General features: G+C 38.5%; 1 protein-coding gene across 5 annotated transcripts in view; it reads left to right on the top strand.

The window, feature by feature from the left end:
* GAB1 (GRB2 associated binding protein 1) overlaps positions 1 to 14,109 on the top strand; it is a 128,572-nt gene extending 114,463 nt beyond the window's left edge. For all 5 annotated transcript variants that reach the window (XM_079920751.1, XM_079920750.1, XM_079920753.1 and 2 more), the window contains 3 exons: positions 1,543 to 1,666; positions 7,235 to 7,357; positions 9,562 to 14,109. In XM_079920751.1, coding sequence (XP_079776877.1) covers positions 1,543 to 1,666; positions 7,235 to 7,357; positions 9,562 to 9,720 — 406 coding nt within the window. In that variant the 3' untranslated portion in view covers positions 9,721 to 14,109. The remainder of the gene's footprint in view (positions 1 to 1,542; positions 1,667 to 7,234; positions 7,358 to 9,561) is intronic.
* The last annotated feature ends 11,577 nt before the right edge of the window (positions 14,110 to 25,686 follow it).

Below are 25,686 nucleotides of genomic sequence, written 5' to 3'. Positions count from 1 at the left end.
ATGAGTGTACACTGGAGTTTTCCAGAGGTGGCATAATGTTGGACGATATCGTTGTGACAGCTAATAGTGTATGTGTTTGTGTACACTTGTCTTTTTAAATTTTTTTCTATTACAGGTAATGTGGTAAATATCAGTAGATATCACCCATAAAAACCAAAGTTCCTTGGGGTTCTCAATAAATTTTAAGAGTGTGAAAGATTCATGAGGCTAGAAATTTCTGAGAACTACTGCTCTGGAAAATACGGTAGTTTCTTGTAGGGATTATTTAATGGAGATTCATTTAAATGTATATGTGGAAATGAAAAGAATGTTTGTAGTTACAAACCTGTGTTGAATGTGTACGTGTGTGAATATATGTGTGTGTGTGTGTGTATGTGTATATATATATATGTTTTTTTAAATAGTAATTCTTAAATCTTCCTTTTTATATCTGTGTCTTTCTACTTATCCTCCACATCACTAGCAATACTTTTTTCGTTGTTCTGCAGAAGGTACTTTGTTGTTGTTTTTTTTAAACATCTTTATTGCAGTATAATTGCTTTACAATGGTGTGTTAGTTTCTGCTGTATAACAAAGTGAATCAGTTATACATATATCCCCATATCTCCTCCGTCTTGCGTCTCCCTCCCACCCTCCCTATCCCACCCCTCTAGGTGGTCACAAAGCACCGAGCTGATCTCCCTGTTCTATGCACTGCTTCCCACTAGCTATCTATTTTACATTTGGTAGTGTATATATGTCCATGCCACTCTCTCACTTCGTCCCAGCTTACCCTTCCCCCTCCCCGTGTCCTCAAGTCCATGCTCTAGTAGGTCTGTGTCTTTATTCCCGTCTTGCCCCTAGGTTCTTCATGACTTTTTTTTTTTTTTTTAGATTCCATATATATGTGTTAGCATACAGTATTTGTCTTTCTCTTTCTGACTTACTTCACTCTGTATGACAGACTCTAGGTCCATCCACCTCACTACCAATAACTCAATTTCGTTTCTTTTTATGGCTGAGTAATATTCCATTATATATATGTGCCACATCTTCTTGATCCTGCAGAAGGTACTTTGATGCTCAGAGATATCCCTTTACAGAAGCAGACTTGAAGACATAGAGAACAAGCTAGTGGTTACCAGTGGCGGGGTGGGGGGGGGGCTGGAAATAGGGTGGGGAAGCGGGAGGTACAAACTACCTCCCACTACGAGATAAGTGGGAGCTCATCTTGGGTGTAAGATAGGCTCAAGGATATATTGTACAACACGGGGAATAGAGCCAGTAGTTTGTAATAACCGTAAATGGAAAGTAACCTTTCAGAATTGTGTAAAAAAATCAAAAATTTTTTCAAAAAGAAGATATCCCTTTACAAATAGTTATAAATATTAGTTGTGCATTTGAATGTGTGTGATAAATTGTACAGTAATAAATGCGTACAATAAATGATTGTGAGCATAAATGGTTCTGGAAGAATGTATACTATCACTCATTTTTACTTTCAAAGCGAATTGAGAAATTTTGGTCAGGGTGTGTGTTTGTGATGGTCATCTCTGTAATCAGCTCCTCCAGGTTTCCCATGTCTCCCCGGCCGGATTCAGTGCACAGCACGACTTCAAGCAGCGACTCACATGACAGTGAAGAGAATTATGTTCCCATGAACCCAAACCTGTCCAGTGAAGACTCAGTAAGTAGAATCTTCTCTTAACGTCTCTCTTCCTGAGCAGCCCTTCTGAATCATTCACACTAGACCTTTCTTCCAGTCCATACACCTTACCCTTCCATCTTTCTTTACTTAAGGAAAAAGGATAAAAGACAATTTTTTAAAAATGCTTTTGGGGGCTTCCCTGGTGGCGCAGTGGTTAAGAATCCGCCTGCCAATGCAGGGGACACAGGTTTGAGCCCTGGTCCGGGAAGATCCTACATGGGCGGAGCAACTGAGCCCATGCGCCACAACTACTGAGCCTGCACTCTAGAGCCTGTGTGCCACAACTGCTGAAGCCCACGCGCCTAGAGCCCATGCTCTGCAACAAGAGAAGCCACTGCAATCAGAAGCCCGTGCACCACAACAAAGAGTACCCCCAGCTCACCCCGCAACTAGAGAAAGCCCGCACGCAGCAATGAAGACCCAACGCAGCCAAAAATAAAATAAATTTTAAAAATTAAAAAAAAAAACTTTATATAAAAATGCTTTTGAAAAACAGCATCATCAAGTCTAAAACCAATAAAGGGTCAAAGTGTAATATTAATATCTATAAAGCAGATACAAGTTAGTTAAAAATCACAAAATTTGGGCTTCCCTGGTGGTGCAGTGGTTGAGAGTCCGCCTGCCGATGCAGGGGACATGGGTTCGTGCCCCAGTCCGGGAAGATCCCACATGCCGCGGAGCGGCTGGGCCCGTGAGCCATGGCCGCTGGGCCTGCGCGTCTGGAGCCTGTGCTCCGCAGCGGGAGAGGCCACAACAGTGAGAGGCCCGCATAGCGGGAAAAAAAAAAAAAAAAAATCACAAAATTTTCCAGTTATATTTCTTTTAAGATGTACTTCACTTTTGAAACTATTCAAAAAACTTTTTACTGGAAGCATTTTATAATGCATTTCTCCAGACCCACGTCAGCGCACTCAGAGTGAAACAGTCTTATGCCGAGGGTTTTTAATAACCTTTCAGTAGTACATCCTTAGGTAGGGCTTAAAGATCAAAGAAGACCTGTTAAAACCTGATTTACTTCAGACTGACTGTTATTACCCCAAGGCTCAAGAATTTTGTAATAGTAGCAAGCATTATGTTCCCCAGAAATCAGGTAGTTGCCAGAAAATACTTCAGATGTTTGAAAATACAAGCCAATTTTAATTTTTTAAAAATCTTTTCCTTTTGCTTTCCCTCAAACCAGAGACACTGCTTGCTCTGTTATTTGCTTTTTAGTAGATAAGTGTATCAGTTGGCATTAGGATCCCCTCTGAGTAACAGAAAATAAGCAAATAACAAGGCCTTAAGGCAGACGTTTATTTCTTTCTCATGTAGAATTCCAGAGAGTCAGTCCGTGGTTGTTGTGGCAGCTTTTTGTTCCAGAAGCCCTCGGGGATCCTTGCCCCTTGCCGCTCTCCAGACTGCTGTCCCCTGCGTCTGGCTCACAGGCTCAATAGAACAAGATGATGCTCCAGCCAGCAGATTCACATTCCAGGCTGCAGAATGGAGGGAAGGAAGAAGAAGCAAAGGATGCAGCCCAATTGCCACATAGAGAAGGTTCCCAGAAACTGCTGAGTCCAAACTGTTGACCAGGACTTAGCCTCTGGCCACATAAACACGAAAGGGACTGGAAACCGTAGCTTTTGTACCGAGGGACAGTGGGCCTGGCTAAAAACCCCCTTCCCGGTGGAAAGGGGAGAACAGATCATGGGGCACAACCAGGCAGCATATGATAAACAAATATCTAATGTCAAAATTTGGCATGAATGACATTTTAGTGACTTTATTTTCTTTAAAACAATTCTGTTCAGAGATTCAATATATAAAGCCCTATTTTTTCATTGAATTTATGTCTTTTAATTTAGGCAGAAACAGATTTCTCATGACCATTTGTCAGGGAACAAAATTAAGTGATTTGAAAAGCCTGATTTGATGCTTGATCTAATTAACTGTAAAATATTATCAAATTCATAAAGTATTCAAAAATGAATAAGATAATTTAAAATATTTATGTCAATCCTGAATTAGAATATAAACGAACTATATCAATAACATTTTCACTAATGTTTCAAGGTAGGGCAATTTTTATTAACTGACTTTCACTTCTGGGTTTGTAATTTTTCCATTTGATGAGTAGTGTTTTATTATTTTTATTAACTTAATTTTTTTTCTTCGTTATAGTAAACAGACTCTAGTAAGAGACTAAGTAGGGCTTCCCTGGTGGCGCAGTGGTTGAGGGTCCGCCTGCCGATGCAGGGGCTGCGGGTTCGTGCCCCGGTCCGGGAGGATCCCTTGTGCCGCGGAGCGGCTGGGCCCGTGAGCCATGGCCGCTGGGCCTGCGCATCCGGAGCCTGTGCTCCACAGCGGGAGGGGCCACAGCAGTGAGAGGCCCGCGTACCGCAAAAAAAAAATCTAAGTAAATCCTCAGTGCTGCCTTGGAGTACATGTTACCCTCAATTTTCATCTTTAGGTGGTTAAATGAATTTTTTTATTACAAAAGTAATTCTTTTCTGAGATACTAAAGAATCTTTTATTTTGCCCAAAATAGTAAATAAACATAAAAATATTGGAAAGGACCTGTAATAGGAAAGTTTGAAAGTATGATTTGTCATGAGTAGGTGTTAGGTGAAGGGAAAAATATAGAAAAAATCTGTTACAATCAGAAAGTCAAAGGAAAGGAAGATATAAAATTGTTCTTTTATATAGTATAACACTAAGCCAGAAAGGTAATTTTACCTGCACAGTAGAGGTGTCTAAATAACCACCAGATAGTGAATTTCTAAGGTACTGAGGCCCTAAGGGTTAGAAATAAGCAAAAATGTCCCAAGTGAAAATATCCATCTGCCATTCACAATAGAAAAGTCAGCTGTGCCGTTTCCATCTTATGCCACCAACTGCAAGGGCTCATCTTAGTCCAAACAACTTTTCCTTAGGAATGAATGTAATAGTTACAGCAATATTTCCCACACCTCTTGGAATTTAGTGTATCAGTGGAGAACCATAGAAGTTCACAAGGTCTAATATATGCTCAGGTTGATGAAGTCGGTATAAAATTAGTCTTGGAGAAGTTGAAACAGGATTGGATCAAATCTGGTTTATAGGGACAATGAAAATTAAATTCTGTACATTGAAATGTTGAAGCACAGTCTGTTTCCTATACTGGTGATCATGGAGCAGGCAGTGTCTAATGAAAGTGAATTGGTGATGCTGCCTGTTTTTTATACAAACATCCAAAGTCAAGCATTCGTGAAATGAACCCTTAATGTGATGCCTGAAATTCAAGTGACAGTACATCATTACTAAAGACATATATATTGTTTGTAACAACATCAAAAGTATGTTCAATAATTTTATATATTTTTTTCAAGAATTTTAGAAAAACAAAGTACTACTATATTTTTTCTTTTAATTCACAGAACACTTCATAATAACTCTTCGAATCTTAGGGTTTTTCTAAACTGTTTTGGGAAAACACTGGGTTAAAGCCTAGAATGCAGAGACAGGCTGTTCCCAGTTGAGATTAGATTAGATCAAGAGCAAATAGACTTTTTGGAGGGACACACATTTTAACAATACTTGAAGATGAAAACATTTCCAGTCCTAGTAATTAGAGTACAGTCGAACTAGCAATTCTGAGAAATTCTCTTTAAGAACAGCTTACTGAGATTAAATGTGTACATCATATGAACTCAAGGGCTTCTTTCGTAGCCTACAACACCGTGAATAATTCTAGATGTTTCCAATTAGGGAAATTTCAGGTATGGGCTGTGTCATTACATTTGAATACAAAATTTTACACACGCGCACACACACACACACACACACACACACACACACACACCATGCAATCTGGCTTGTTTTTTTTTATGTGAGAATGAAATATAGAGTCATTTGCAGAAAAAAATTTCAGTTTTTTCATGAATTAGAAGAAAGAGGGGGGAGGGGATAGCTATTTGTACTAATTGAGCACTGACACTTGCTTACATTTTTTGTGCCCTACATGTTACTGTCAATATTTTTTTAATGTTTTATTAGCGGTAGTTGATAAATTTGGTTTAAAAATCTGTTCCTACAAATAGGGCCATCACATTCAGTAGCGCAGGTTGTCTGCTGCATACACATGCCGCGTGCAGTATGTAGGATATACAGTAGACGGCACACATGCTGCATCTGAGTACATGCGACCCAGACCATGTCCCCCTCACCAAGAGTAAACTCAGTGTTTTCCTAGCAATTGTCCTTTCCCTAAGTCACAGCTTAGTCTGTTTAACCCAAACAGAATGGAGTAGCAATATGAAAGAATCAGCAGAACCAGATTTATGCAGTTTCCAAATCACGTTGTTCATCCTAACAAGTATAAAATTGTCAAGTTGATTACATCGTTACGGTTTTCTTCAAAAGTATAAGCTAACATGTGAACAATAATACCTATGTGATAGAAGCCACAGGGATGAAAGTCCCTAATGAATATGTAGTGTCCTGAGAAGTCAGGAACATTCCCAGGTGAGGTTAAAAGCAGCAAGGCGAGGAAACAAGTCATTTGTTGGAGCACATTTGAAGACTGTCATGATCAGAGTAGCAGGTGCATGTAGGGACATAAGTTCACGTCGTCCTTTCCTTTTTATTTAGCATTGATCTTCATGTTCCTAATAACCTATTTCTTTTTCATTTTTCTGCCTCAAGCTTTTTCATTCTTGTTGTTCATTGCTGTCCTCTCCCTTCCTTTTTTCTTTTTCTTTTCTTAGAGAGGAGTCCTTCTGTTGTACAGTTCCTATTAGAACAGAAAAGATAAGAAGACAGAAAATTAAGTGGTAAAAATTCCAGGCAGTTGAAACAAAACAGACTTTATAAATGGAGTCAGTATGCATAGCCCTTAGCTACCATACTTATTCTAAATTGATTTTAGTGTGAAAGCCTTTAACTCAACTATAGAACTTTAAAGTTTTTTTTAATTTGAGAGGTGAGCTCAGGGTCTTTCTACTCCGCCATCTTGGTCAATCCCTAAAAAAATTTCATTTGAAAGCATGGACTGTAAGGATCCTATAGTTAAAGAATGTTATTGAGAACAGATATCATTTTAATAGCGTTATTGAGAACAGATATCATTTTAAAATATCATTTTAATAGCATTGAGTTAGACTATTCCAACTGGGAATTCCCTGGCGGTCTAGTGGTTAGGACTTGGCACTTCCACTGTCGGGGGCCTGGGTTCAATCCCTGGTAAGGGAACTAAGATTCCTTAAGCTGCACGGCACAGCCGGGGAAAAAAAAAAAAAAGGAAAGAAAGAACTGTTGCAGTTAACTGTAGCTTGATGGCCCAGTCTTAGTCTGAACCAAGTTTTACTTTTCAAACTACTTTTAGCTTGCTTACCTATGCTATGTTTTAATCAATTTTTAAAATATTACTTATTTTTCTCCATCCTAAAAGATTATTTAATTTTCTAAGGAGACATTTCTTCAAGCTGTGTCCTCTTAAAATTACTATTTAGGCTTGAGTAGATGGCAAACAAGGTAATAGGCAGTATGTCTCATGAATGTTTGACAGTTGATTTTGTTGTATTTTACTTTCAGAATCTTTTTGGCAGTAATAGTCTTGATGGAGGAAACAGCCCAATGATCAAGCCCAAAGGAGACAAACAAGTGGAATACCTAGATCTAGATTTAGATTCTGGGAAATCCACGCCACCACGTAAGGTAAGTGAAACCTCATTCTATAAATACACTGAGCTCCCATTTGAAACCTGAAGAATCGGGTCTCCTTTGGGGGAATTTTCTTAGTATGTTTAATTTAAAGTCTATTCCTTAATGCTTTTTCATAAATCACAAAAGTGTTAGACTGATAAATTTATTTTTTCATCTCTGATGGTATGGAAGTTACACGCTTTGTACTCTCTTAGTGATTACCATCGAAATGCTTACTTACTAAATTCTAAAGTTCCAAAGTTAATCATGGTCTTCACTCCCTTTCCGATGTTAGTTCAAATTACTCCTTTTCTGACTTTCTTGGTATTTTTGTCCAAAAGTTTTAGGGTTTTTTGTTGTTCTTGTTGTTGTTACACTCACAAATTAGACATTAGTAGTAGTATTCTTACTATATAGACAATGTTTATATACATTTTCCTACATGTTTACCAACTTCTTTTTTTTATCATTCCTTCTTGTGTCTTAGACCTTCCTTCTCTAATCATTTTCCTTCCTTCTTCCTTTAGAAGTTCTTTTCATGGAAGTCTGTTAATGGTAAATTCTTGCAGTTTTTGTTTAACTGAAATGTCTTTATTTTGCCTCATTCTGGAAAATGAGTATTGAGGGTTTTGCGGGGGGAGCAGTTTGAGTTCACAATTCTTAATTGACAGTAAGTTTCTCTCAACGCATAGGAGATACTATTTGCTGTCACCTGGCTTCCATTGTTCCTGTGAAAAGTATGCTGTCAGTCTAATTGCAGTTCCTTTGTAGGTAATCTGTCTTTTCTATCTGGCTGATGTTAAGATCTTTTCTATATCTTTGGTGTTCAGCAGGTTCACTACACTGTGTCTAGACATCTAGACATAGATTTTTCTTTATTTATCCTGCTTGGTAGAAGTTGTGCAGTCTTTATTTCTGGATTCATATTTTTTGTCAGTTATGGAAAAGTCTGAATCATTATCTCCCTAAGTATTGTTTTTCCACGATTCTCTTTCTTCTGTCCTTTTAGGTTTCTGATTAGACAGTTAGAACTTCTCATTCTGTTTTTCTTATCTTTTACCACTCTTTCATATTTTCTATTTTATCATTTCTTTGCTTACGTGTAAAATTTCTTTAGGTCTGTCACCAAGTTCACTAATTTCTCAGTTCTTCTGCTTAACCTATGTGTTTAATTTTTAATCTCAATATTTTATTTTTCACTGCTGAAGTGACATTCTGCTTGGCTTTTTTCCCCCAAATATGCCTATCTGATTTGAATAGCTTCTTACTCCTTTTTTGTTATCCTATTCCTTTTATTTTTTATTTTCCAATTCCTTTAAACATTTTATACACATATTTTATACTATTTATGCAGTAATTTCCATACCTGAAGTCCTTGGAGGTCTGAATCTGTGTTTACCGTTTCTCACACACCTGATGGCTTGTTTCCTTGTGTGTTCGTGCATTTTTATTGTGAATTTATTTTGCTAAGCATATCTGTGGGAAACCTGCAGACCTAAATTTCCTTCAGAAAGGATTTGCATTTGCTTCTGCTAGGAAGCAGGTGATGCTACCACCCTAGGACTACCTCAGTTTCCTTCAAGGGTCCCTATCCTAACAGGATAGTTTTGGGTTCCGCATTCCTCCCACCCAGGCCTCCTGATTGCACTGCTCAGTTGACGTTCATCCTGAAGACGACACCGTCTTGACCCTTTAGCAGCTCTCTGCTCCCTCCATTTCCCTCACACCTTGGATATTTCCCTTAATTTCTCGTGAGCCCAGCAACGCGTTAATAATTACATTTGTTTTAAGTTAGTGAGTATCTAGTTGGATTTTATGTAGCCTGCCATTCTTGAAATACTCCTTTTCAAAAAACATTTCTTAACTCTGAAAGTAAACACCTGTACCTGTTCTCAGGACTTGAAAAAGTCAAGCTTAAGCTAAAAGCAAGCTGTGTCTCTTAAGGTGAACCAGGGGGCTGCTCTCCTTCTTTTCTAAGAATTTCATCTGTTATGGGAGCATTAGTTTGAATTCTTAAATATAATAATTTTAAAATTAAGGGAAAAACAGAGTACAGTTAGGAGAGAGACAACATTGTTAAACTGATTTTTTGGTGACCCAGTAGAATTTCAAGAGTTATTCACAGTGCATATGTGTCTGTGTTTTAAGACTGGAGTTCATGCAGAAGCACCGCTTTTTCTGTGGAGGTTTATGGGGTTTTTTCCTTTGCTTTTTAGCAAAAGAGCAGTGGCTCAGGCAGCAGTGTAGCTGACGAGAGAGTGGACTATGTCGTGGTTGACCAACAGAAGACGCTGGCTCTGAAGAGCACCCGTGAAGCCTGGACCGATGGGAGACAGTCCACAGAGTCTGAAACACCAGCCAAGAATGTGAAGTGAAAATGCCGCTTTAATGTCTCTGAACAAAAGAGGACTGAGCTGTAAGGAGAAATCCTGTTTGACTGAAGATAACTTGACCCTTGTACTCTAGGTAGACCCTCAACTGAACAGAGTCGAAGTCAGAGGACCTTTCAGACTTAATCAAGCCATTGAGCGTGTAAATGGTGCTTTGTGGTATCTGAACAATTCATCACATGTAAATAATGTGGGAAAATACTGTTGTTTGGTTCCCAGAGAAACATTTGTTTCGTAGTTAACACACTTGTAGTATTACTGTATTTATGCACTTTTTCATTTAAAGCATTGGTTTGGGTATTCCCGAATGGACCTTAACATGATTCTGTTGGGAGTTCTTGTTTTCCTCACACTACTCTTAAGAACAATGCTACGTGAACTAAGCTACTTTCCACTGGGAAATTGCTCTTTCAGCTGCAGGGTAACAACAGGACGTGAGAAGTAGATTCACAATATACCTTTCTACCTGAAACTTAATGGGGTAACCGTTAGCTTAAACTACAAAGTAGAGTTGGACTCATCATTCATTGCCTTCCAAAGTGCTAAGCATCATGTACCTACTGGTGTCAGGACTTTGTTCTCTGGTTCATGGACATTTGGTTTTCAGTGGTGGGACTTTCTTGTATTTTGTTAATTACAGTGTTTTGGGCTCATTACGTGAAGATTCTGCCAGGTGGGATCTTACACCTTGGAAAGAGTGAATAATCACACTATCAAGTAAGCGTACAACTCACTGATGGCATGTGGTGACGATGTGCTCTCACATTTTCAACATGTATTAAACTTTACGTTATTTGCAAAGTGTAGATTATATAACTAATCAGGTACGTACCAGGCACTGATGTGCTAATACAATGATCAGGTTTAGACAGTGAGCTTTAGTTGTATTCGTGTTAGTCCTCTAATGCTGGTTTCCAGTTTGGAATTAATGGCACAATTGACATTCACTGTTAGTTATAGCAACATACTGTGATTTTTAATTAGACAGTCATTCAGATTTATTACTCGAAGAATGAAATTCTGTCTTTTGACACCATAGTGCCCTATGATTTTTTTTTTAAACTTTACTTAATATTCTTCTTGGCCTTATCCTATTTAAATCCCTATGCAATTAATATTTTATATCTGCATTTTTTAAAAAAAACAGATGTTATATAAGTGATTCTCATATGTAGCACCTATTGCTTTTCCAGTAAAAGAATTAAGGCTTGTGTACTGTGATTTATATTCACTGCCCCAATTCAAGAAATATTGGAGCCTTGCTATAATGTGAAATCTTAAAGTCATGGACCTCTTCCAACCAGATTTCTGAAACCACCAGAGGTGTCGTATAATTCTTTCTCACCTATAACATGGTCCTATAGCAAGACCACACATTATCTATAGTAAGGCTACAATTTATCTGTCTTGGCTTTGCAATGTAATTTAGAAAGCAGGTATAGTTATTGGTTTGATTGGTTTTTAACTAAGTTACATACAATCTCTTATGTACTGATTTGAGACTTACTAACAGTGTTTGGAGGGGGCATAGAGATTGAAGAGCCCACAGCTGAGGCATGTTTCCCTCCATGCAGACCTTTAATGTTACCTGAGTACACAGATGTGCCCTGATTTCTGGCCCCTTGGTCACCGTACTGTGCCTAATCAATGTAATGGGTTTATGTCCCCTCCATGAGCTAAAAACGTTCATAACAAGATGAATTGTAGACAAGTAACATTTAATGCTTTTAAATGTTTGCTTCTTTTTAAACAAAAACTAAAACCCAGAACTGAATTTTGAGGTGGATTTTTAAATAAAAAAACATTGTTTGAGTTTGCTGTGAGTAAGCTGTTTTATAATGAAACCACAAAATAGAGTCGAAAATCATTGAAATGTGCCTCAACTGTCAAAACACATAACGCAGTTGATGTGTGAAGATACCAAATTGTGTTGCATGGAGGATAAACATACTCTGAGATTTAGAACACAACAGTAAATACATTGTTAATTCAAAAATCTTGGGGGCTTCCCTGGTGGCGCAGTGGTTGAGCGTATGCAGGGGACATGGGTTCGTGCCCTGGTCCGGGAAGATCCCACATGCCGCGGAGCAGCTGGGCCCGTGAGCCATGGCCGCTGAGCCTGCGCGTCCAGAGCCTGTGATCCGCAACGGGAGAGGCCACAACAGTGAGAGGCCCGCGAACCGCAAAAAAAAAAAAGAAATCTCGTTTTAAAAGCTACCTATCAGAAGAGTCTAAGGCAATAATGAACTTTTTAGTGTAATTTCTCAATTTTTTGCAAGTTACCATTTTGAAGACCCGCAGCACTCAAATCTGTAGAATTTTCCCATTACGCAGAGTAATTTAAGAATTGAAAATTAGGCAGTTTGTTAAACTAAATCACATTAAACATTGCATTAACAAATTAAATGAAAAGACAGTCTCTTATAGAGTGGTATTTCCCAAAGATTTTTTAGCACTAGAATCTCTTTTAAGTAAACTCTTGTGTAAGCCCAATATGTAAAGCCTGGAAAGTCCATTTGATCAGTGTAACTGTATTTTGAGTCCACATTTATGTTTACTTGTCTTAGAACATTACTAAGAATAACATTTCTAAGTAACACAAATGTGAAATTGGGGTTATAGATAGTTGGTGAAACCTTAGCTGCCAGTCTGTTTCTATGCCTTGTTTTATTCACATGCTATCAAGCGAATTTTACTTCATGCAAATGTAAGTAAGTACAAATAATAATAGGGTTTAAACACACATTTCAGGAGATTCTTTAACTAGAAATAGATAAAGTTGTATTCCCAGGTTTATATAAACGTAAATTATCCTGGTAGTGGAAGTTTATACATAAGCAGACTCCAGTGTGGTAAAATAGTGTATGTAACACATTAGAATGTGCATTTTTACTAAGTTTTTAAACTACACACTTTTATAAAAACAAAATTTGAATCAAACTCTTTAATACCCCTAATCGCCCACAAGAAGCTGAGTTTTGGCCAGGCATGGGTTGAACACCACTGGTTAACTGTGTAACAGTTGTGTTATAAATCAGAAGTTTTTTTCTCCCACGTTTGATGATCTCTACCTTTTATTCCTTATTTTGAAAAACTGTACAATTTTATGAAAGTTTGAATACCAGTGCGCAGCTCTGCTTTCAAAACTCAAAATTCAGACTTGAATAATGTAAGCTATTTAACCCACAGGATGCATCACCTTAGAAAGCTATAAAAGTGGTTTTTATCTACACTCTATACGTTTTCATCTTTATTTTTATCAATACCATATAAGCTACTGTGAGCGTTTTAGAGAATTCCATAAAGGTACTATGAGTGTGTGTATGTATATATAGCATTGTATTTAATCATAGACTAAGTTTAATTTGATATAGAAATACTGCCATACTTGTACATTAATGTCATAAGTCATAATTCCCTCTGGACTCTTTATATTTAATTCATCGGAGGTCGTAATCTTCATAGTCATAAATGCATTCAAACTGGAAATTGAACACCAGTGTTTGTTTTTCTTTTTCTTTTAGTGGGAAGTTGTCTGCTTTCCCCCTTTAGCAAAAACAGTATTTTTTATATTTTGTTAAACTGTTGACTATTTTATGCCTGTACACTATACCATAGGCATAATTCTTAGATATTCCCAAACACTCTTAGTGCCTCCTTATTTGGCGCATTGAAAGGATTGGTGTTAGTATTTCAAATGAATTATCCTTTAAAAATATACTAGCCTTAAACAGTTTAGAAACAACAAGGGAGACGGAATCTTTTTATTCCTATCTTTGGGTCATGTGGTAGGTCTTATCCTCCATTGGTAGATAAGCAGTCAGGTCTGTAACAGGATTGACATAACATGACCAAACCAAGTGGATACAGAGAGAGAGAGGGGCATATCCCAGGATAACAGTTATTGTCAATAACATCAGCTATATGTAAATCTGTATATAATTTAAAATACCAACAACTATGAGGTGAAAAAGCCATGGTGCAAATGAATGTTGTAGACATCATGGACTTGTTCTGATGAAAAATCACTTGTCGGGTTGTTGAGATGATTGGTTTTAATCTGACTAAATATGTTTATATATCACTACAGCTTGAAATAATTTAGTTCATCGTCCATAGACTTATCTTTCTTTAGGATCAGTATAATGCATATTGTGAGTTTCAACAGACTGTTTCGTCAAGGGATTAACATAGCTTCTGGCTTCCTTTACTAAAAAGATACGGCTTTGTGTGAGTTCTTGTAACCTAAATCAATTGTTGATAATCATTCCAAATTTCCACAGCAAAATCTTATGTATAAACTTATTTCTCCCCTCTTGCACATCTTCTTTTGTAAAGATCCTATTGTAGATATTTTCTGCTACCAAATAAAACTTTTCAAACAATTTGGTTTCAAGACCTTAAGTAGTCAATTTGGATACTGAAACTGTGACCCAATAAGGACATAAAACTTCTATTTCCAACTCTTCCTTAGAGTCTTTATCTAAATCAAAAACCCAATTCTGCCATTAACTACACTTCGCAGTTCTACTTCTATAGGGTCACTCATTTTCTGCAGTAAAGATCCCACTAAATCATGCTAAATATAATAGTCACGCTCTAACCAAATAGAAAAAGCTCCTGAGACCCAGTTGCCCTACGCGTATGCGCGTTATTCCTTCATGTAGCCAATGCTACCAGCACTTTGTTGAGTAAAAGGCCAATAAGTAAGGGCCTGTATGCAACCTTTACCATCAGGAAATACATTCCCAACATGACTTGGGAAATGACAGCTGGCTGGGCTTCTTCATTTCTAGGAAAGTTTTCAGACACCTCCAGTGCTTCAGAAAACCCCAAGAATTACTATAAGTCGCAGCATTTTGCAGCTCTGACTCTGTCATTAGATCATACTTGGGAAATTTGGGAAGAAAATTAAGTTCCTAAAGTTTATTCCTATAATTCATTAGACAGGACTTTATTACTTTTAATCATGGTTATGTTGGTGATTCACTCGTAGCTCAACATGTCTCTGATTTTGTGTGTGGTGCCCAGAGCATTTGGAGGACTCAGTATGTGGTGGTACAGAAAAGAAAACATCACATAAATGTTTTAAAAGCCCACTTTCTCCAATATGGTATCATGATGGTTCATGTGTCAACTTGGCTAGGGTGTGGTGCCCCTGTGTGTGTTCAAACACTAGTGTAGACGTTGCTATGAAGATACTGTGTGGATGTGATTAACATTACAATCCGTTTAGGTAAAGCCCATCACCCTCCATAGTGTGGATGGGCCTCATCCAATCAGTTGAAGGCCTTCAAAGCAAAAACTGAAGTTTCCCACAGAAGAAGGAATTCTGCCCCAAGACCGTAACATAGAAATCCTGTGTGAATTTCCGGGCTGCCAACCTGCCCTACAGATTTCAAACGTGCCGTCCCCATTTCCATAGATAGATGCACAGCATACATGGATGGACGGATGGATGGATGGATGGACAGGTTCTTTCTCTGGGTCTACTCCCTATTCACTGTGGGAGGAGACATACAAGGACATGAATACCAGGAAGTAAGGATCGTGGGCAGCATCTTAAGAGGCTAGCTATCACAGAGGCAGAGTTGAGTGTTAAGAGATGACACTAAAGATGGAGGGCCTTAAGGACCAAGGAACTCAAGTGTATTGAGAATTAAGAACTTTAAAATGTCAGAAGACAAAGCCTGGAAAGAGTAGGCCACAGGAAGTCAGGAGATAGTGCTGAACCTGGGTCTATGCGTTTAGCTCTGTGTCATTATAAATTACAAAGCTATTCAACAGTTAATTGAGACACTGTGTTTTATAGTCACTCTTACTTAATCCTCGTAATACTGTGAAGTCGGTAATGTTATTCTCTCCAACCTTCAAGTTTCAACTTAAACAGTTCCATAAGGCTTTCCCTCAACTACCCCACCCAGAGGTGCTAGCTCCTTCCTCTGAAAGTCACAAAATTGGCGAGTCTCTTCTGGTTTTCACTTTGGGCTTTTGTGATGGTATATTAATTTGCTAGGGCTACGATCACAAAGCACCACAGACTGGGTGGCTTAAATAACAGATTTATGTTTTCACGGTTCTGGAGGCTAGAAGCTAGAGGTCAAGGTGTAGGCTGGTTTAATTTCTTCTGAAGCCTCTTTCCTCGGTTTGTAGATGGTCGCCTTCTCACTTTACCCTCACTTGGCCATTTCTCTGGACATGGGAATCCTGGTGGCATATTTTCTTCTTATAAGGACAGCAGCCATATTGAATGAGACCCTCACCTTTATGACCCATTTAACCTTAATTTGCTCTTTAAAGTCCCCATCTCCAAACACAGTCATATTCTGAGGTACGGGGGGTTGGGTCTTCAACATGAATTTTGGGTGGAACAATTCAGTCCATAATAGATGGCTGTGTTTAGCTCATCTACCTAGCTATATGCACCTTAGAATAAAAACTGTCTTATCTGTCATTACATCAGTCACAGCCCTGGCAGGAAAAGATGGCACATTCAAAGGAGTAATTGAAGAGAGTTGAATGAAGAAACTGTTGCAAATCTGTAGATTGGGTGAAGGGAACAAACAAGGGGTGGTTAAGAACCACTAGCAACAGTAAGAAGCCATCAGCACTTTTGGAACTGAGGAGGGAAATGGTGCTGTTACACCCAGCAAGAGCTGTCCACCAGCAGACATTTCAGCCTTAGGTAAAAGGACGCAACACTACCAATTGCAGACCAGCAGGGAGGGAGTCAGGTTACCTCTCCTGTGACTTGCCATTGGCTAAAGACAACCAGCAGCCAGAAATAACCCAAGAGATGTAATATCAATACATGGAGGTCATCTTCTCAGGGCACATGGCAAGGCAGAGAAGGCAAGAGGGCAGGTCAGACAGAGCAAACAGAGAAAATCCTTCACAATCGTATTTATTACCGTGTCAAACCAGCAAAGAAATAAAGGGTCTGTGGAAGACTGGCTTGCTTAACAGCTGATCCAAACTCTTTCTAGAGTGCCATCGTGTACTTCAGAAGCTGTAAGGATAAAAAACTACATTTCCCAGACTTCCCTGCAGCTAGGGCCCGGCCCATCCTCCACTTTCCACCAGTCACATTCAAAGTCAGAAACAGTTCAGTGGAGCGGGAGGCGGAACTCTGCGAAGCATCAGTATTGTTAAATCAAGCCGTTCACTTTTAGTAGATGAAGCGATGGTTCCTAATCCTTGGTCGACAGCTAAGATGGCATATTCTTGGAGCCCACGTCTGTGGTGGCAGCTTCCTGCACCCTCATGGCGCCATGGGCACGTGATCCTGGATTCAGCCACGAGTGAGGTGATTTCTTGAACCCAGATTCCTGATTGCTTCCATGTCTGGCTCTTCTGTGGCATTGTTCTGAGAATCATTCCTAAAGGCCTATACACCTGCTAGTGATTGTTAGCTCTATAGTAAATTTCTTTTGGTTTAAAATTGCTAGAGTGGCTTACCCCTGTTGAAAACTGACACGGGCCAGTTTTCCTGCCTCTTGGATTCTGGAGTATATTTTTTTCTTATTCTCATATTGCAAAACTGTATAACTAAAGAAAATTGGGGGATGGTGGGAGAGGAGAGGAAAAACACTTGCAATCTGTGTTACTTCCCTTTCTTTGCCTGCAAATGTGCAGATAGATTCTGCTTTTCGCATTTACTGCTGTCATAAATATCTTCCCAGGTGTTAAGCATCTATCTGAATTATTATTTTAAAGACTGAATAATATCCCTTCAAATATTTTAAAATACTCAATGATATCCAATTTGGATACAGGTGTGGGGAAGGGAACACTGGCATATACAGTAAGTCCCCTACATACGAATGAGTTCCGTTCCGAGAGTGCATTTGTAAGTCCAATTTGTTCATAAGTCCAACGAAGTTAGCCTAGGTACCCAACTAACACAATCGGCTATGTAGTACTGTACTGTAATAGGTTCATAATACTTTTCACACAAATAATACATAAAAAAACAAACACAAAAAATAAACATTTTTAATCTTACAGTACAGTACCTTGAAAAGAACAGCAGTACATGGGACTTCCCTGGCGGTCCAGTGGTTAAGACTACGCAGGGGGCACGGGTTCGATCCCTGGTCAGGCAATGAAGAACCCACATGCTGCGTGGTGCAGACAAAAAATAATAAAAATTTTATAAAAAGAAGAGTACAGTAGTACAGTACAACAGCTGGCATACAGGGGCTGACATCAAGTAAACAGGCAAGAAGAGTTACTGACTGGAGGAGGGAGAGGAGGTGGGAGAGGGTAGAGCTGAAGGATCGTCAATAGGACACGGAGGGCAAGCTGCAATTTCACTCACGCCTGACGATGATGGAACGCACGTTGGAATCTTTGAAAGTTTGCAACTTGAAGGTTTGTATGTAGGGGACTTACTGTACTACCACTGGGAGCAAAAAGTGGTACAACATTTTGTTTTTTACATTTATTCCATGACTGTTTATTGAGAATCTACATCATGCCAAGTACTGTGCAAGGCTGAGTATTCAGAGATGAACAGACCCAGTCTTGTTCTCCATAATTCACAGTCTAGTGGTACAACTTTTTTTAAAGAGCAGTTTATTATTACAATTTTAATGTCTTGAAACTATACTTAACCATTAACCAAGCAACTGAATTTTAAGGAATTAACCCTAAAGAATTAATCAAATGTATGCACAATAATTTTAATTTATCTCCAAGGAGTTGGAAGTGTATTCAACAATGGAGGGTTGGTTAAATTGTGCATACATATGTATATAGCCATTTATAATATAGAACAATAATTTTCAAGTGTGTTCCTCTAACAAGAGAGACCTCTGAAACAAAAGGGAGGCCAAGTTTGGGAGGTCCAATGCCCTTTCACCTTGCTTTACTTTCTCTACTTCTTCTGTTTCCACATTGGAAGATAAGTGTAAGATTTTACTTGAAAGATAGGTTCTGCTAGTGGAAAACATCCTAACTGTTGTAATAAAAGTACGTTTAATGTCATGAATGGTTTTTCCAAGATATACTGCTGTGTAAAAATTAAGGCTATATAACTAAACATAGTATAATCCTATGTTTGTATGTAACTAATAGCACTAAAACAGCAGGATATCACTACAGATATTACAGACATTAAAATGATGATTAAAAAGATATTATGGACAACCTGAGGCAAATAAATTTGAAAATTTTATAAAATGAACAAATGGCTATTATAAAAGACTTACTACAACTGAGTAAAGAAAAGAAAATTTGAATAGTCCTATGTCACCTAAAATGAATTTTATAATTAAAAGCCTTTTTTACAAAGAGAATTCTGGGCTCAGACAAAATCTCCAATAAATATTACCAAACTTTTAAGAAAGAAATCATGCGAATCCTACAGGAGCTCAGGAATGCAAGGTAATACACCACATCAGTAAATTAAAGGGGAAAATATTACACAATCATTTCAATTAATGCAGAAAACTGGTTGATAGATTTCAACATCTATGTATGGTTTAAAAAACAAAATTCTTATCAACATGAAGTAAAAAAAGAAACGTGTTACAAAGACAAGAATATCTATTTTAAAAATCCATCAGCAAACGTCACACTTCATGGTTGTACTGTACTACTGTACTCTTCTTTTTATAAAATTTTTATTATTTTTTGTCTGCACCATGCAGCATGTGGGTTCTTCATTGCCTGACCAGGGATCGAACCCATGCCCCCTGCAGTGGAAGTGCGTAGTCTTAACCACCGGACCGCCAGGGAAGTCCCATGTACTGCTGTTCTTTTCAAGGTACTGTACTGTAAGATTAAAAATGTTTATTTTTTGTGTTTGTTTTTTATGTATTATTTGTGTGAAAAGTATTATAAACCTATTACAGTACAGTACTACATAGCCGATTGTGTTAGTTGGGTACCTAGGCTAACTTTGTTGGACTTAGGAACAAATTGGACTTACAAATGCACTCTCGGAACGGAACTCATTCGTATGTAGGGGATACTCTCGGTTAACTATAAAATTGTCAACATGGCACAATGGCCTCTTGGTGGTATAGAGTGCAACTGCGAATGCTTCTGGATCATCGTCTGCACAATCCCACCCTGTGAGGAAGTTACCCTGTAATAAACTGATCTATTGATTATATGGAGCTGCGCCTCAGTTTCTGGTCTCAAGGTGACTTCTCAGTTCGGTGGGTACTTTTCTTTCCCTCTGTCCTCCAACACCTAACAACCACAATACCATATGTAAACCTTGATTGGGGGTAAAAAGCCATATAAGACAATTTAGGCACAAATAGAAAATTGTAAATGGCTAGATAATAAACGATATTGAAGAATTACTCATTCTCAGGTGTAATAACAGTATTATGGTACTGTAGTTGAACAGCCTTCATCAAATGGATGCATGTGGAAATATTTAGGGTTAGAGCATCTGAAAAAATTGCTCACAATACATGTATATGTAGAGAAACAGATTTAAATAAAGCAAAATATTAATAATTGTCAAGGTAGTGAGTACTTATTGTAATATTCTTTCAACCTTTCTATTGAAGAGTTTGATAGTAGAAAATTGAAAAATAATTGAACAGATAATTGATCTTTCCTATAGAAAGAAAGAAGAAAGAGAAAAAAAGAGAGAAAGAAGAGAGAAAGGAAGGAAGGAATGAAGGAAAGAGAGAAAGAAAGAAAGAAAGAAAAAGAAAAACAGAGAAAGAAAGAAGGAAAGAGAGAGAAAGAAAGAAGGGGAAAGAGAGGGGAAGGGAGGGAAAGAGTAAGGAAGAAAGGAAGGAAAGAAGGAAGAAGAAATAGAAAACAGAATGGTAAAATAAATAATATACAGGAAATCCTTGAGTTCATCAGAACATGTTTTTTAAAAGCTATTAGTGTGAATTGGCACTCATTCTAAAAAACATTTAAAATAACGTCTATATGTTTGCATATATTCTTCACATCACTTTTATCAAATTAATATTTCAATCTAAATAAGAGCACAGTGTTTCCCTGGTGGCACAGTGGTTAAGAATCTGCCTGCCAATGCAGGGGACACGGACCAGTTCAAGCCCTGGTCCAGGAAGATCCCACACGCCACGGAGCAGCTAAGCCCATGCACCACAACTACTGAGCCTTCACTCTAAAGCCCGCAAGCCACAACTACTGAGCCCGCGAGCCACAACTACTGAAGCCCACGTGCCTAGAGCCTGTGCTCCGCGACAAGAGAAGCCACCTCAGTGAGAAACCCATGCACCGCAACGAAGAGTAGCCCCTGCTCGCCACAACTAGAGAAAGCTCGTGTGCAGCAATAAAGACCCAATGCAGCCAAAAATAAATAAACAAAATAAATTTATTAAAAAATAAATTAAATAAATAAGAGCACAAAATAATCTTCCTTATGAAGTCTTTTTTCTATATATTTTGAATAAATAATACAATGACATAGTTCAAAACACAAAAAGTATCCCTTTCACATTGTTTTTCCAGATGTGCACTGATAAGCAAATTCATATGTATTAATGCAACTTATAAATTTCAGCTGTTCTTAATTATACTTTTGTTTTTTCCCCGAGATTATATATGCATATTCCCAGCACCTATGAACTTTTGTTGTTTGGTGGACATCGCCCCCTTGTGCATAAAACCGAATCTACAAGGGAAGTCCTGACAAAAAGTGAAATAAACTTATATGACTGTTCTTTCACAGAATTACAACTGTAAAAGTTTCTTGAAGCTATAGCTTCAATTACTCAGTTCTGACCAGCCCCCAAATATTCACCCTTTTCTTTCAACCCTCATTGAAAGTGTCCGTACACTTGCCTTAGTGATCTCGTATGTATTTTGTGATTTTTGGTTTCCAAAGAAATCTCACATCCATATTTTGTTTAATTAGAACAGGAGTTACTGCCCTCCTTTTCTATTGAGATACAATTCACATTCCATACAATTCACATTTAAAGTGTACAACTCAATGGTCTTTAGTATATTCAGAGTCGTGCAACCATCATCACAATTTCTCTTAGAACATTTTCATCACTCCAAAGAGAAACTTCCTACCTGTTAGTGGTCACTACCCATTTCCCCAACCCTATTTGCAGCCCTAGGCAACCTCTAATCTATTTTGCCTCTGTAGATTTCCATTTTCTAGACATTTATTATAAATGGAATCGTACAATATGCTGTATGGTCTTTTGTGAATTTCTTCTTTCACTTGGCTTAATGTGTACAAGGTTCACCATGTTGTAGCATGTATCAGCACTTCATTCCTTTTTAGAGCTGAATAATGTTCCATTGCAGGGATGCACCACATTTAATTATCCATTCATCAGCTGATGGGCATTTGGATTGTTTCCACTCTTTGGCTGTTATTAATAACGCTGCTACCAACATTCAATTGTCCTCCTTCTACAGTTGCAAAGATGGAAACCTTCTGAGCTGAGACGATCCCTCAAAGGCTTACAATAGGAGGAAACAATTGTCTTCTTTGCCCATTGCCAACACCACCCCAACCACAGTTATCAGTCACCACACCTGAGGGCTCCTCTCATCCGCAGTCTCCCCAACCTTCCCCGAATTCCTGTCACTATCATCTCCAGTTTTTTAACCTCCAAATGATCATCCCATCAGCTACCACCGTCTCGCCCCCTCTCCCTTTGCCAAGCCTTTCCTCTGGTTCTCTGAAAAACCTTATCTCCACTTCATGCCTCATTTGCCTTAATGGAATGTCGGCTCCCCTGAGGAGACCACGTGGAACTATCTCCCGGCCCTGGGAGCAGGAAGTGGGTTCCCTTCCTGTCCAGCACTGCTCCCTCCTCCCCAATCCCTAGCAATTTAGCTTAAGACACCACTCTTCTTGTTGCTATAATCTAGTGACTCGTGGTCACCCCTTCTCCTTCAGTGGTCACTCCCTCTTGCCTCACCCCCACTCCACCCCATAGATCACTGTCTGCTCTTTCCTATTTTTTTTTCAGTGCTCTGGGTGACTTTAATATCCTCCTGAGCGGTGCATACGGAACACTAGCCTCTCTCAGCTCCTTGAACTCTAATGACCTTTTCCTCCACCTCCTTCAGCCATCTACCACCAAGTTTCCACCCTACATCTTACGGAATCAGACCAATTCACCAAACGAACAGTTAACAGAACTGACTTAATTCTCGTTACCATTAGTAAAGTTTACAATCATATCCCCATATCGGATGGGGCAGATTGAACAGCTTTTGATGATTTCCTGTGACATTTTAGTTAGATAGTTTTACTCAGCTTTTAAGGGATGTGTGGTTCAAGTCTGCTCTAATTCCCTGTTTTTGTAGCTGAAGAAAGATGGAGAAGAGAGGAGAGGGAGACAAGTTGGAGAGGGGGCTGGGTAGCACATGGTTGGTCAGACTGATGGCCAGGGCGGTGGGAGAGACCTCCTCAGGAAGAGAAATGTGTTACTGACACCCTCATGCTATCAATGCATGTTTTGTGATATATTTTGATTGTAAAGACTTCTTATTAACATGTTTTTATAACTCTCAGTCTTCTTTCTCTACCCATATAATAAATGTCCCTCTTTCTTAAGTCCATTCTCTTCTCTTCTGCTCCTGCCTTCATTTAATCCTGTATCTTTTCTCACCTGGATCACTGCTGGGGATCACCTGGCCCCTCTGGGCTCTATTTAGGGCTCCACTCAAGCCTCTCAGGTGCCTTTTGTTTACGTCTGTTTTGTATTGGAGCATAGTTGGTGTACAATATGGTGTACAACATAGTGATTCATAATGTTTGAAGGTTATATTCCATTTATAGTTATTATAAAATATTGGCTATATTCCCACCCAAGCCCTGCCTCAGAGTCTGGGATTTAGCGGACATGGGGGAAGACAGGAGACACACCTAAATACGCATTCTGAGGCTGCCAGAGCTGCCTATAGGTTAGTCCAAGCACTTAGGAAACCTGGTATTTGCTAATGCTCAGCATTACGTTCCTTAAAATCCAGGAGGTATTTTTTCCAAGACCTATTCAACAGTAGGTCTTGGCAGAATAGACATTAGGTGGGATTAATTGGATAGATTGTGTGCCGTTTATGAGATGAGATGCCCTTGAGGTTTGAAGACAAAGTTCTGTATTGCCATGTTAAGTCTGAGATAGGGTTCTAAACATTCTCAGAGCAAAGACAAATAGGCTGTTGAATGTGACAAAATTTCAGAGAGAGCACAAGGATCGATATATATGTCCGGGAGTCCTGACAGTATAGATATATAGAGAGTCCTGGAAATGGATGAGGTCACCCAGGGAGAATGTGCAGTTAGAAAAGAGAATTGGTCTCATGACTAAGCTCAACATGTAGAGATCAAGCAGAGGACAAGGAGTCTGCAAAGGGGACTGAGAAAGAACAGGTAGTAACGCAGGAGGGAAACCAGAAGTGTGTGGTCTTAAGAAATAAGAGTATTTCAGGAAAAAGGCAGTGGTCGAAAGTGTGAAATCCTACTGGGAGGTAAAATGAGAACTATAAGTCTCTCATGTTTGGAAATTAATCAACTGGAAAAATCAAAAGGGAAATTAGAAAATATTTGAACTAAATGGTAATAAAGATATGACAGTCCAAAATCAATGGTCCAAGTATTCATCTCTATAAATTACAAAGAAACCCAAATTAAATTCAAACATGAGAGACTTACAGTAATTTTTTAGTTACTGATTTCTAGCTCAATCCCCCTATAGTCAGAGAAAATACTTTGATTTAAAGTATTTGAAATTTGTCAACACTTCCTTTCTGACTCAGCATAGCCTCAAATTTGGCAAATGTTCTACCTGTTCTTGAAAAGAATGAGTTTCTACAGTTGGTAGGTGCAATTTTCTACATATATTAATTAGGCCAAGTTTGTTAATCATACCAATCTTACATCTATCCATACTGATTTTTTTTTAGCTCCTTGTTATATCAGTTTCTAAGAAAGGAATCTGAAATTTCCCACTTGATGGTAGATTTCTCTAATTCTTCTTATAACTTTGTAAAATTTTGCTCTGAATATTTTGAGGCTTTGCCATTAGATGCCTACGAACTTAGAATTTTTATATTTTCTTGGTAAATTGACCCTTTTACCATTAGGAAGCGTTCCTTTTTATTTCTAGTAATGCTTCTTGTTATTATAACTATACCAATTTTCTTTTGGTTAGTATTTGCAAGGACTATCTTTTTCTATCTCTTTCCTTTGAACCTTTGAGGATATTTAACATTTAAAGTGTATCTCTTGTAAGTGGCATTTAGACTAGTTATGTTGTGTTATCCAGTCTGACAATTGTTTTTTCTAATTGGAATATTTAGTCCCTTTCTCGATATCTGCCTTGGAGCTGAGCTGACATGTCCCTGGGGATGTGCCTGGCTTTGAGAATTACTCTTCTGAACCTGTGTATTCTTTCTCCTCATTCCCGTGCTTGACTTTTCCCCTCACCAAAGAGCTGGGCACACAGATCCTGTTGCATTAGTTCTTTAATTATGTGGTGTGGAGCTGGGACAATGGGCCCTACAGCGTGCTTGGAGCTCTGCTTCCCAGCGGGGCGGCGTAAGTTTGCTCCAGATGCCCATTCCTCTGCCAGATTCCTAACAACAGAACTCATAATACCTTGTTGAGGAACTAAAAAGAGGTTTTCCTCTTCAATACTAGTCATTTAACATCCTCCCATCTTTCACTGAAGAAATGACAAGGGATAGTCCCAAATTCCAAACCCCTTTTTTCCCCTCTCTAAGACCACAGAAGCCACAGACATGGGCAAGCTCATAAGCTAATATAAGCTATTTTTCTTTTCTTTAATCTCCTCCAAGACTTGGTGGTTCCCAGGCATGTGATTAGCTCCTACGTAGCCTAGGAAAGTAATCCTTACTTAAACAAAGTCATGTATGAAATAGAAAGTAAATTATTTTGTTTAGTATCAATAAAACTTTATTTCAGTATACTGAAGAACTCTGACTCACCCTGGGAATGGATAAAACTTGTAATTATAA

This window comes from Stenella coeruleoalba (genome assembly GCF_951394435.1).
Source record: "Stenella coeruleoalba genome assembly, chromosome: 4".
In the NCBI taxonomy this organism is placed as follows: domain Eukaryota; kingdom Metazoa; phylum Chordata; class Mammalia; order Artiodactyla; family Delphinidae; genus Stenella; species Stenella coeruleoalba.
Note: the sequence above shows the minus strand (reverse complement) of the source record. Positions and strands in the feature narration are given on the sequence as shown.